This window comes from Emys orbicularis, chromosome 6 (assembly GCF_028017835.1).
Source record: "Emys orbicularis isolate rEmyOrb1 chromosome 6, rEmyOrb1.hap1, whole genome shotgun sequence".
NCBI lineage: Eukaryota > Metazoa > Chordata > Testudines > Emydidae > Emys > Emys orbicularis.
In genome coordinates, this window is record NC_088688.1 from 26,307,431 (window position 1) to 26,321,517 (window position 14,087).

Sequence of the window (14,087 nt, forward strand, 5' to 3'; positions counted from 1 at the left end):
GTATAAAAATCACCTCTGGTATGGGCCGGGGGGGGGAGGAGCTGGTAGCCCCGGAGTGCATACGGGCTCTACTGCTCCATGCCATCCACTCTCCAGCTCATCTGGGGTGGACACAAATGAGGGCCGCCCTGGAATACTGGTGGTGGCCAGCCATGAAAAAAGATGCTTTACAATTTTTCAAAAGATGTGTGACGTGCACAAGTGAATGCGGGTAGAAGGAAAAAGGTGCCTCTGAATCACCAACCACGACCAGAGACACCGTGGCAAAATTTGCAAATTGATTTTACTGGACCCTTGCCACAAAGCAGAGGGTACACTTACATTTTGGTAATTATTGACACTTTTACCGGATGGGTAGAGGCATTCCCAACCAAGAACTGTACGGCTACAACAGTGGCTTGAATTCTAGCAAAAGAAATAATACCCAGATGGGGTTTACCACTGTCAATAGACTCTGACCAAGGAACTCACTTTACAGGGCGAGTAATGAAGGAGGCATGCAAGGCACTAGGAATAAAGCAAAGATTCCATATACCATACCACCCTGAAAGCTTGAGAATGGTGGAAAGAATGAATAGAACAATGAAAACAGCCTTAACAAAAGCAGTACTGGATACAGGAGAAGGATGGGCTCATATGCTTCCTGCTGTATTGTATCGAATCAGAGGCAGCCCAAATAGGCTGACTCAACTGACACCCTTTGAGCTAATGACAGGAAGAGCAATGAGAATGCCTAGCACTGTCATCCTCCCTGCGGGGGGGTCGGGGCTTTTTGCAGACAGGCTGCAGAACTACATCAAGGCATTGGACAGAGAGTTGAAGGATTTATACAACCAAGTGAAGGAAAGTCAAACCCAGCTGGATGATAATAGCAGTTTGGACAAACTTGCATTTAAAGTTGGGGATTTGGTAATGTGTCGCATTTACCCAGAAGTTAAAGGAATTTTAAAGCCAAGATGGCAAGGTCCGATGAGGGTCCTTCTGACTACTAATACATGTGCAAAGATTGGGGGAAAATTGGGAACGTTTTGGAGTCACCAAAATGAGTTAAAATTGTTTGAATAAGCATCTGTCAATACTAACAATGTTTCCACAGATGTCTCCACAGGTGAACAACAAGAGGTGAAGGAGGAAGGACTGAAGGGTGACCAGGACAACCAGAGCGACCATGGGGAGGCTCCTGCTGTCCCAGTGGTGCATGAGGAAGGATGCAAGTAGTGTGCCATGTGAAAAGGAGGACTGGGAATGGGTCACTACCCCCCTCCTCCGGGTTTGCTTTGCTTTAATTGCCGCACTAAGGAAACACTTAGCTTTTGCAAAACAGGTGCAGTGGCCAATAAACAAATCTGTCCAGAAGTAAAGGTGGCACTGTGGTTAGGATATGAGCACACAGTGGAACACAAGAAGGTCCAAATAAAATCATACACTGATGCTCATAACAACAGGGAGGGCTAGTAACATTACAACTTTGATAACAGCTGACTGCCCTGTTATCCGCTGGTGTCAGGTACCAGAGATTATGGAGTTTCATGGAGGCATTTGGAAGGAATCACGGAAGTGTATGAGCTACCCCTTTGAGCAGGGCGAAGCTCTTAGACGATGTTGTGGCCCTCTTAGAGGGACAGTGTCTATACTTAATGCAATCAGTGTCCAAATTACCTTTAAAAGGGGACAGCTGCATACTACTAGTGAAGGGGACTACGAAGTCTTGAGCAATTGATTGATAGGGTTATTAAATGATGGTTCTGCATTTGAATTCTGTTGATTGGTAGCTGTAAAGTACCTTTCCCTGGTCCCTCCCTGAAATCATGTCCATTTTAACTTCTCCAACTTTATGCCAAGTGAAGTCACATTTCTGTTAAGTTTAGTGTATTTCAATTTGGGCTGCCAAAACATAAGACAGAGGCACCTTCAAAAACTTATGAGTCTGCCTAGGGGAGCTGGGTTTAGATTTCATCTGTTGAATTTGCTAGAACGGTGCTTTGACTACAATTCAGTCTACTTTGAAAAGGGGTTTGCCATACTCCATCTTCCTGTTTTTCTTTTCATCACAGAGGAGTTAACACCATATTACCTGTTAACTATTTTAAGACAAATTTTGGAACAATCACAAAATACATGGAAAAAAAAAGCCTTTTCCTTTGTATTGTCTTCCAAGTCACAGAATATTTTAATGGTGTGTAGTCCAGTAGCCAAAAATAAAGGTCATGGGGCAGATTCTGAACTCAATTACACTGGTGTAAACCCAGGACAACTTGCTGGGTTCAATGGAATTTCTCCAGATTTATACCAATGTACCTGAAATAAGAATCTGATCCTTAGTATCTAAATCTCGCCCCATTTTCTCTGTTAGCAATCTACTAAAGTCCTATTCCCAGACATGCTACAGTAGTTAAGGCCAAGAACGTTTTTGATTCCATGGTAATTTTAGAGACAGAAGATATTTCCATGCTGAAGCTTTCAATAAAAAAAATTAGCTAAATTTGGTAAAATATAGTTAACTAATTAAAGAAACTGTCAATCTCTATTTTCAAAAAGAATTTTTAGACTTCAAACTCTGTTTTACCAATAGTCCTTACAGAGAAAAAATCTGATTGTTAAGAAAAAACAATTTGGAGATATCCATATTAAAAAATTGCATATTGTGCATGTCCATCCATTGTCAATATAGTTCCAATAAGCCATGCGAATTTCAATACCCAACATTCCATCAGTTATCAGGTTAACACAAATCTTTCATATTGAAAGAGAAGAAACATGTTCTACCACAATTTTAGACTAATATGAATAATGGTGAAAAGGTTTCCCATGGTATGTTTTGAAAGATTTTAAATGCATCTCAAGGCTATCCCATGGTCAGACGAGAGGGATAAAACCTCAGGTATAAAGCACATTTATAATATCCATTGTAGAACCTGAACACTTAACTAGAGTTGAGCAGTGCTCAATATTTTTGGCCAGCCACATGAATTCTCAACTAACCACTGATCTGTACGATCATAAACTTAGTAGTATACCCAAAACCAAATAGATACAGAAATGTATTCTAGAATCAAATTATGAATGCAGGGGTAACTCAATTTCAGGATTGGAGGGGAGGATTTAACTATTTCTTTCATAGTAGCTAGCAGCTTAGCAGCAGATGTCAGTGATATTGACTACTCTGCTTTACTTTAGTAATTAGAGCTAAAGGTTCTAGGTTCAGGCTTCATCTGGAATGGATTCTTCGTAAGAGGGAAGACATCAGATGACAGTAATTCTCAGACTTTCGTTTTACCTTCCTAAAACATGAAGTGGAACAATCCTGATTTTTCCACTCATCTAATTTGTTCTTGTCATAATGCACTTACCCATATTTTATGTTTATGAAACCTTTGTATTCTCCTTTACAGATTTACAGGCACGTGTAAAAAAAAGCACCATCAAAGATGGTGGAAAGGCTGAATGTATGGTCAAGAACATTTTTGCTTAAATGTACAAACTGCACAAATCTTGGAAAAGCAGAGACAATGCCCCAAAGGCAAGATGACCTTTTTTGAGAAAAATGTCATCCAAAGAAATTGAGTCTCTCATGTTAAAGCCAGCTTTCCCCTTGCTTGGCTCTCTAATTCCCATGTTCCTCAGACTTTAAATAGATTTTTTTTTTTTTGCTTTACATTTCCTAAATTTAAGGCTGGGATATTACAGTTACAAAAGCCAGGAAAATAAGATTTAAGGTTTATACTGCAGTTTTAGCCATAACCATCTGCAGGTATGATATATTAATAATACTTAGCCCTTTACATTTTCAAAGTGCTGTACAAACTAACCCTCACAACATTCCCAGGAGGTTGGTAAGTTATCCCCATTGTACAGATGGGAAAACTGAGATAGATGAAGTGACTTCCCTAACGTTAAACAGCAAGTCAGTGGCAGACCTGTGACTGGAACTCCATTCCTGACTCCCATCCCAGTGCTAATTCCTCTAGCCTGATGCCTCGTGGTGTGAAAATTCCCTATCAAGATCACATAACATGTGGCAATACAACATATTGTTGAACAAATATTACGTTTACAAATATGGGTTAAATATGTGGAAACAAAAAAATAAAAGGGGAGCGGGGAACATAACTTGGTGTGAGTGTATGGCCAGTTAGGAAGTGACGCTGGATTAACATAAAGGCTAACAATAATTACATTTTCTTGCAAAATTTAAAAAATATTGACTGCACATTTATTGAAATAACGGGGACAAATATACAAAATGCCTGAGTATAGAGATCTGTAGAAAATTAACATTTCTGTCTCTTTTGCAGAAGGGAATTAAGATTAGCCTTAAATGAAACAGTGCTGTTGTTGGGCTGATGTATCTTTTTCCAATACTTCCCCAGTTCACATAGTAACCCAACATATTTATAAGAGTTTGTGAGGTATTTCCACATTTATATGGTCTGGGAGGAAAACCAGGATTAAAACGTCCGTTTTATTTTGGCCTACAGCTAAAGTTGGAGGCTAGACCTACCCCAGCTTACTTACTGGATGAAGAGCAGCATGTTTTGGTGGGACAGAGAAACTAGAATCCTGAGTGTGATTTGAGGGGGAAAAGGTCCAGAGGTCTTCTCTGAATAAATTAAGTTTTGGGGCATGCTAAATATCACCCAGTAATTAAGTATATTTAAGATCTAATGGCTATACATTGGTATCTAGGAAGTGTTTTCCTTTGTATGGGTGACTGAACCAGTAATTCTTCTCTTCTATTCTAGAGTAGATAGAAGGTTGAGATTTGTGCCAACTGCAATACTTCTCCTTGATAATCCAGGCCTGGAAAAGTACAATACCAAGGAAAAGTCTTTTTGGTCAGTAAGTCATCAAAAAGTGAAATTCCTCAAGGAAGACAAAAAATGGAGATGGATCTGACAACATAGTGTGGGGACAGAGGTGATTTCCAGTGTATGGTTTATGAAAGATCTGTTACTGCAAGACCTGGATATGTTTAATATGGATGCACATCTGTTTGTAGTTTGCACTGCTGCTGTAGCTGTGTTGGTCTCAGGATATTAGAGTGACAAGGTGGGTGAGATAATATCTTTTATTGGACCAACTTCTGTTGGTGAAAGAGAAAAGCTTTGAGCTATACTGAGCTGAAGAAGAGCTCTGTGCAGTTCAAAAGCATGTCTCTCTCATCAACAGAAGTTGGTCCAATAAAAAAGATATTACCTCACTCACCTTGTTTCTCTGGTAACTGTTTATAGAACAAAAATGAAACATTTAAAAGTGGTCATAGGTCTCGATGACTGTAGCAAGCTAAGAGATATCTTACATACATTGATCCTAGGAAGTAACTATACAGGATTCTTCAATTTTGCCCCGTTTAGGAATGTAGGCAGACTGGCACTCAAAAGTATATGTGGTGGAAATGACTAGCAGTTATGTTTTTCTGGAATGTAGCCCTTTTACACATTATGGGTTTTCCGGGTAAAAATTAAGAGTTGAACAAAGCATAACTTATACTAAGGAAAAAGATGGGACACAATGTTTGCTGGGCTTCTACTAGTGTATTTTTTTTTCCAAATCCAGATCAAGCAAATGTCATTAGTTTCTGAAATACAGTCCTAATAATTCTATTATGGTGGCAATTTTTGTGCAAATAGTAGGCATGGAACATATTGTCTTTATCAAAAGGTTAGCCATTATACTTGATCATGTACAGAGATAGTTTTAAGATTGTGTTGCTAACCCTAGGTCTAACCAGGTCTGAGGCCAGCTAGACAACTTTTCTCCAATTTGTAATTCTCTTCTTCTTGCCGCCTGCCAGTACCTTCTCTTCATGTTTTTCATATTTGTCAATAAGCTACAAAGAACATACTGTATGATCACTTTTGATATTGCATCCCACTACTTCCTCCACTGCATTACGTACGTTATGTTTAGTAAAAGAAAAAAAAGTTTTCCAAATACATTTAATCCTCAAGGTAGCAATTATACAAAGTATCTTATTTCAGCAGTATAAAAAGTTTTCCATTGTTAGAAAAATGTGGTGGTAGCAAAAGAAATTAATAATTTGGCAAATATACATTCTACTATTGGTAGATAACTGTAGATTAGTAAGAGCCTAGAACACACAAATAATCAATTGCAGCAGGAACTTTAATTTCCCCCTACTTCCTTCTGAGCATTTGTTCTTCCAGATTCCAGTGCAGACATCTGAGCTTCCATTTAACAATTCATTTTCTCTGGACTAACAGTTCTTTATCATATTAGTCAATGAAGCCGTTCTAATTTAGCCTGTAGGGATTTAAAATTCCCAATAGTGGTCTGCACTGTTAGTGTAGGGCTCATAGATTGAAGTTCAACAAGGTAGCAACTGACAGCATCCAAACATACATTTGTGAATCGTCGTCTGTAAAGAAGAAAAAAAGTTGTCAAGAAAACTCATTTTGGCTTTTATTAAAATTCATGTAAGAAAAGGAAGTGGGATTCCTTCAGATAGTAATGGAATAATCTGTAAACAACAAAAACCCAAATCAGCTAACTTTAAATTTTCTAACATATAGTTAAATGAAAAGCAAATATTTTAAACCTAATGTCTGTGACTGAAGCATACAGGGGAACTTGTTAAATCACTTCTATTAACCTGAGTTTTAATAGTTGCAGCAATTCAAAAACCAAAGTTGTAGCTCTTGTCAGCTCAGGAGTGAAATATTTGTTTGAATCATTTCTAGTGTTTTTATCTAATAAATAACAATAAATAAATTTAGAAATACCCCTTCACTCAGGGATGCCTCAGAAGGACTATGCTGACTCATTAGGAAACAATGTTATTTTGCAAAACAACTAGTTTTATTCAGTGAAATTTGTGAACATGAATGTAAAATTTGTAAAGAAAAGCACATTTACATATACAAAATGGAATAGAAAAACTGAAAATAATCAGATATAAACATGATTCAACAGCAGGAAGGGGAAGCCTAAAATTAAAAATATGCTTTTCTTATTTTATTAATTTAAGTGAAATTCTATGCTTGTAAAAGGCTGCTGGATTGTCAGTCCTGGAAAACAGTCCTCATTTCCCAGAATGGGCATTGCATGGACAGATTTACTGCAAGCTTCTCTCCACTGTCCTGCCGATGTGCCTGAACCCTGTTCCAAAGGAACTATTTATGTGCTAATAAAGTTTGTGGATGACACGAAGCTGGGAGGTACTGCCAATACAGAGAGGGACCGGGATATCCTACAGGAAGATCTGGATGACCTTGTAATCCGGAGTAATAGCAATAGGATGAAATTTTACAGTGAAAAGTGAAAGGTCATGCATTTAGGGATTAACAACAAGAATTTTTGTTATAAACTGGGGACGCATCACTTGGAAGTAACAGAGGAGGAGAAGGACCTCAGAAGCCTGGTCCACACTACCCCCTCACTTCGGACTAAGGTACGCATTCGAAGTACCTTAGTCCGAACTTACCGCGGGTCCAGACGCGGCAGGAAGGCTCCCCCGTCGATGCCGCGTACTCCTCTCGCTGAGCTGGAGTACCGGCGTCGACGGCGAGCACTTCCGGGATCGATCCCAGAACATCGATTGCCTGCCGTCGGACCCGGAGGTAAGTGTAGACGTATTGGTTGATCACAGGATGACTATGAGCCACCAATGTGATATGGCCATGAAAAAAGCTAATGTGGTCTTGGGATGCATCAGACGAGGTATTTCCAGTAGTGATAAGGAGGTGTTAGTACCGTTATACAAGGCACTGGTGAGACCTCATCTGGAATATTGTGTGCTGTTCTGGTCTCCCATGTTTAAGGAGGATGAATTCAAACTGGAACAGGTACAGAGAAGGGCTACTAGGATGATCCGAGGAATGGAAAACCTGTCTTATGAAAGGAGACTTAAAGAGCTTGGCTTGTTTAGCCTAGCCAAAAGATGGCTGAGGGGAGATATGATTGCTCTCTATAAATATATTAGAGGGATAAATAACAGGGAGGGAGAGGAATTATTTAAGCTCAGTACCAATGTGCACACAAGAACAAATGGATATAAACTGGCCATCAGGAAGTTCAGACTTGAAATTAGAAGACGGTTTCTAACCATCAGAGGAGTGAAGTTCTGGAATAGCCTTCCAAGGGGAGCAGTGGAGGCAAAAGACATATCTGGCTTCAAGACTAAACTTGATAAGTTTATGGAGGGGATGGTATGATGGGATAGCCTAATTTTGGCAATTAATTGATCTTTGACTAGTAGCGGTAAATATGCCCAATGGCCTGTGATGGGACACTAGATAGGGTGGGATCTGAGTTACTACAGAGAATTCTTTCTTGGGTGTCTGGCTGGTGAGTCTTGCCCACATGCTCAGGGTTCAGCTGATCGCCATATTTGGGGTCGGGAAGGAATTTTCCTCCAGGGCAGATTGGCAGAGGCCCTGGGGGTTTTTCACCTTCCTCTGCAGCATAGGCACGGGTCACTTGCTGAAGGATTCTCTGCACCTTGAACTCTTTAAACCACAAATTGAGGACTTCAATAGCTCAGACATAGGCCAGGGGTTTGTTACAGGAGGGGGTGGGCGAGATTCTGTGGCCTGTGTTGTGCAGGTCAGACTAGAAGATCATAATGGTCCCTTCTGATCTTAAAGTCTATGAGTCTATTTCCAAGGGTAAAAGAATTCATACTCCATGGGTAAAATCCTAACTCCAGTTAAGTCAATGTAAAACTTCCCATTACAGCAATGGGGCCAAGATTTCATCTCACACCTAAGTAAATTCTTCACATACCTGGATTTTAGTTAAGCTCCATCAATAGTTGACAAGTATAAAATTGAAAATAGGTTTTTAAAATATACACCAAAAATACCCTAAGTGTACCATATATGGTTGAAAGTTGTTTGCAGAGATGGCCAGTTGCCACTAAAGATTTACTACAATCACTGTGAATCTGATCCTTGAACATGCAGCTTCAAGAAGCAGCCAATTTTTGATGTAATTCGAGGGAGTCCACATTTTTAAAGAACTAAAAACATTTACTTAAAAGTGAGACACAATTTGTTTAAAAACAAGCACCGTAATAATTAAAACCCCCATCACCTAAAACTGGAACACCTACCCAATACATACCTCTGACCAACTGTAAGAGTAACAATAACTTTTGGTGACTCTACCTTGAGTTGGATTTTAAAATCATTGACCCAAAGGGCTTTGGAGCTTCCAAAACAAATAACTTGAGAGTATATTTTTAAGTTTTGAAGAACACTTGTTTATAGTTCATAGTTACCTCTCAAAGTTAAGCACTTTGTTGGGGTCTTGTACATATCCCGATAATAATACATGAATACATTCCAAAAGGTGTAAAGGCTTTTTCATTCTATTCCAGAATGGGTCCTAAAAGAAGATTACATCAAGTTAGGGAGGCAGTACTAAGTTAATTCTGATTCATCAATAGGGAAATGTAGAGGATGTCAGTACATAAAAATTGTGTTACTGCAATATTTTAAATGTTTGATTTATTACAGCAAAATAATGGAAAAAAGTGAGAATTGGATGTTAGTTTAACTTGCATGGGTTTCCACTACTGAAACTATCAAACACATGAAATTCATCAAACAGTATTGTAAATATTAGACTTTGTATAATTCCAAACACACTCTGAACTACTGAATAGTTTGGTAGGATATGGATATGTAATGGGTCTACAAACACCATATTGAGCATAGACAGAAAGGTGAGGAGAGCCTCTCCTGTTTACAGGGAAGCAGCTTTACTACACCCCCATGCAGCTGCCACAGCTCCCAATTATGGAGACAGGCACACACAGCTGCAGCCAATAGAGGAAACAAGGCCTGCTGCTATAAAGGAGAGATTACAGAGACGGAAGAGGAGGCAGAAAGGCCTGGGACAGAGAAGGGATGACAGCTCTGCAGCAGGCTGCCTCCACGAACAGACTGCTAGATTCAATTAGAGGCGAGGGCCCAAGTGTGACACTACACCCCATATTCATTACAGTAATATGATGATGGTATGATTATGGCATAATTGTGATGCATTTTGTACAAGATGAGTAATGTGAGGTGTCATTAGAAAAGTTATGTTTTGCTGAATATGATTCTTATTTGTATGCATGTATCATTTTTGTATCTAAAGTTATGAATATTGACTATGTATCTGTATTTCAGAATGTAGTCATTCCCCTCTATTCGGCATTGGTGAGGCCTCATCTGGAGTACTATGTCCAGTTTTGGGCTCCACACTACAAGAAGGATGTGGAAAAATTGGGAAGAGTCCAGCGGAGGGCAACAAAAATGATTAGGGCGCTGGAGCACATGACTTACGAGGAGAGGCTGAGGGAACTGGGATTATTTAGTCTGCAGAAGAGAAGAATGAGGGGGGATTTGCTAGCTACTTTCAACTACCTGAAAGGGGGTTCCAGGGCTGGCTCTAGGCACCAGCAAACCAAGCACATGCTTGGGGCGGCACAGTTCTGGGGGCGGCTTTTTTTTTTTTTGCTTCGGCAGTTGTGCTCTCGGAGTTGTTTTTTTTTTTTTGCTTGGGGCAGCAAAAAACCTAGAGCCGGCCCTGGAGGGTTCCACAGAGGATGGATCTAGACTGTTCTCAGTGGTACCAGATGACAGAACAAGGAGTAATGGTCTCAAGTTGCAGTGGGAGAGGTTTAGGTTGGATATTAGGAAAAACTTTTTCACTAGGAGGGTGGTGAAGCACTGGAATGGGTTACCTAGGGAGGTGGTGGAATCTCCTTCCTTAGAGGTTTTTAAGGTCAGGCTTGACAAAGCCCTGGCTAGGATGATTTAGTGGGGGATTAGTCCTGCTTTGGACTAGATGACCTCCTGAGGTCCCTTCTAACCCTGAGATTCCATGATTCTATGATCACCCACTGGGCAAAACGCTTCTAGCCTAGACAGCTGGTTGTGAAAGGCCCATTCAGGGTAATGGGCCATTAGGAAAAACAATAGGCCTTAAGAGAAGATTATCCCCCACCTGGTGAGCCTTCCTGAGTATGCTCCAGTAATGCTGCTATGATGCAGTAGGGCATGTGACCAGACCACATGACACTGATCTCCATTTAGGTACCTGTATTTTTCCACAAACGGGCTGGGAACTGTTTTTGGACTAAAGAGTTCCCGCCACATGTTAAAGCAGGGAGTGACATCATCTGTAGTTCTTCACTCCCCACTACTCAACACCTAGGAGAAGCTTCTAAGGAAAAGGACTTGGAACAGGGGTGGGGAGCCCAAGCTGAAAAGCAAATGCAGCTTGCGCCTTGAGAATCTGCAAGCCCGTTTGTATCATCAGTCAGGGTAAGAAATTGCTAATTCATACCCAATCTTTCTAGTATTTTAGGTTTAGCTTGCAGTTTTGTTTATTTGCTAGGTAATCTGCTTTGATTTGTTTGCTATCATTTATACTTGCTTAATATCTATCTTTTTGTAGTTAATAAACTTGTTTTATGTTTTAACCTAAACCAGTGTGCCTTTAAGTGAAGTGTCTGGTGAAATATCTCAGCTTGGTTATCACATGTGTGCATATTCCTCTCCACACTGAGGGAGGGGCGGACATATGGGGGGTTGGGGGGTGCATGCCTGGGGAGCTGGGAAACTGACCGGTGTCTGCTCTTTGCACTCCGGTAGCCCAGTTTGGGTGAGTGGTACCACCTGCTGTTGTGTTGGGTGATTACAGGGCTTGGATGAGGTTGGCTGTGTCCCCAACCAGCTGTGTGTCTTAGAGGGGTGCCGTGGTTCCCACAGCTCCCAGACTGCACCCCAGGGGTGACAACTGGTCACACTAAGAACTGCTCTGACTGGGGACAAACTGAGGAGGACCAGTCAGGAGCAGCAGGGACCCCTCAATAGATTACACCTGGAGCCAGTGACAGGGCAAAATGAACCACAAAGATTATCTTTGTTCTTTAATCAGAAAAAACACACACTATGAACTAAAAAGGCATGAAGTGATTCTTATCCTTTGTGCCAGTCACAACCCAGGGAAATTAATACGCTAAGAAAGATTAAATAGTTTGTTTGTTTCTGTTGACCTTGCCATTATGAACTACCCCTAAGAAAGAAGAAAATCAGATTCAGAAATCCAAGACCTGTTGTCCAGGCTGAAGTGCAGAAATTCTAATAATTGAAATCCAAGACCTGTTGTCCAGGCTGAAGTGCAGAAATTCTAATAATTTTAATCCTATTTATGATAGAAGGGAGATCATCTGTAGCGGAAGTAACAGGAATATCAGAGTTTAATAGCTTTCCTCACCTACTAGGATCAGAAACAGTGAGTTGGTTTTTTTTGTTTTTGTTTTGTTTTTTAAACTAGTAAAATATTCCAAAATCCCAATCTGATACATCTCATTTTAACTTTAATGTAAAATTTTAGACTTTAATATTGAAGATAAAATTTTAGCTCAAATATTATCCTTACCCGTGCTTTGAACAACTGGTCATACACTTCAAGTAGCCTAGATAGTGGCACTCCAATTTCCCGCATAGTGTATGTCACGAATCCCACATCCCAGTTCAAAGAACAAACTTGTTGCTCTAGAAACTGCACTAAGAAATCTGAAAAACAAAGAACTGCCTGTTCAGGTTCCATCTTGCTTTAACATTAGTTTAACAAAGCTAATGAATGTTAGGTATCTACACAAGGTTTAGTTATGTCTACCCTTACACAGAACCTTTCAACTGTGGAGCTCAAAGCATTTTTACAAAGTGGGTAAGAGTTATCCCAGAATTCACAGATGGGAAAACTGAGGCCAAGAGGATATGCAAGATGTGGCTGCTTTCCAGAGTCAGATGCTGTTATGAGCATCACAAGAGGTATTACTCAGGAGCAACAACACTATGTTACTAAAGGCATAGCACATTGTCCTTGTGATACTTTCAGGCTATGCTGCTGGCCAGGGAAATTCAATAGCCCAACTCTGATTTTCCCTGTGACAGCACAACACACTGCTATTAGATTGCCAGACTAGTCTGTTTTATCTATAATACCAGCACATCCATACCGTGTTTAACTCTCTGTAACATAAAACTGTAGTATTTGCAAAAGCTTAGAGTGACATATATCCATGCAGGTTTTTATACAAACATCCTCTTCACGATGGCATTTGAGCATCTCAAAGAAGAAAACACAGACCCCAATCTAATAAAGGACACAGAGTTCCCCTATATTATACTTTATGGAGTTGCCTCTGTAGATATATAAAATATATAGATATGGCAAGTAGATACATAAAGAATCTAACTGTACAAAATAAACACACACTTTGCATATACTTAGTATGTGAATAGAAACAGACTGCTCTACCCTTCAATGTCTAGTTTACGTAACTGTCCAAAAATAAATTCAGCTGCTGTTTGAATATAGTAAAATAAGACCATTTCAGAACTTAGATTAGCTTCAGTTTTGGGTGAAAAGTACTGATCATAGGTAAGTTCTAGGAACATAAGAATTGCCATATCATATCTGTATTAATATACATTTTTCCATTACAATCTTGTCTCTTCTCTTGTTCTAGCCACTCTCTCCAATCATCCACCAAAGTGACTGTGATAATAAGCACCACAACCCCATTGTCCAAATTCTTGCTTTTGGACAACAAAGCAACTACCAGCCATCTGCCCTAAAACCCATCATCAGGGATTCCCTAATTTACTCAACAACCTCAATCACTATCATCTTTGCAATAGTAAACCTCAATGAAAACTGATTTCATTGTACTGTTCCAGCCGGAAGGGGAAATTTAACATATAAAAACAGCGATTAAAAATTCCAGACAGCAGAGGAAATATAGTTTTCTTTAGAAATGTAATCTTACAATTGTCTCTCTTTTCAGAAGAAAAAGAAATTTTCCAATAATCTCAAAAAAATATATTTGTTTCACCATGCTCTTTTGATTCTGTCTTGTATAAAGAGTACAGCATGTAAAGCTAACATTTATTTAACATATGCAAAAACAGCATTTACAAATACAGGTAAATTTAGTTGCTTTTTAATTAGCATCATACAAAGTTTAAACACTGAATAAAGCATGTATGTTTCAATGCTTAGGGAGTACTTGAGGCCTTTGAACCCACTGCCATAATGCCTATTTTTCTTCCAAACACTCT

The 14,087-nt window shown here is 39.6% G+C and overlaps 1 protein-coding gene across 2 annotated transcripts in view; it reads right to left on the reverse strand.

Moving 5' to 3' along the window:
* Positions 1 to 5,936: 5,936 nt before the first annotated feature.
* The window catches only part of NUP155 (nucleoporin 155), a 57,054-nt gene continuing 48,903 nt past the window's right edge, over positions 5,937 to 14,087 (reverse strand). For both annotated transcript variants that reach the window (XM_065406186.1, XM_065406185.1), the window contains 3 exons: positions 12,400 to 12,536; positions 9,242 to 9,348; positions 5,937 to 6,379 (listed from right to left, as the gene is read on the reverse strand). In XM_065406186.1, coding sequence (XP_065262258.1) covers positions 6,241 to 6,379; positions 9,242 to 9,348; positions 12,400 to 12,536 — 383 coding nt within the window. In that variant the 3' untranslated portion in view covers positions 5,937 to 6,240. The remainder of the gene's footprint in view (positions 6,380 to 9,241; positions 9,349 to 12,399; positions 12,537 to 14,087) is intronic.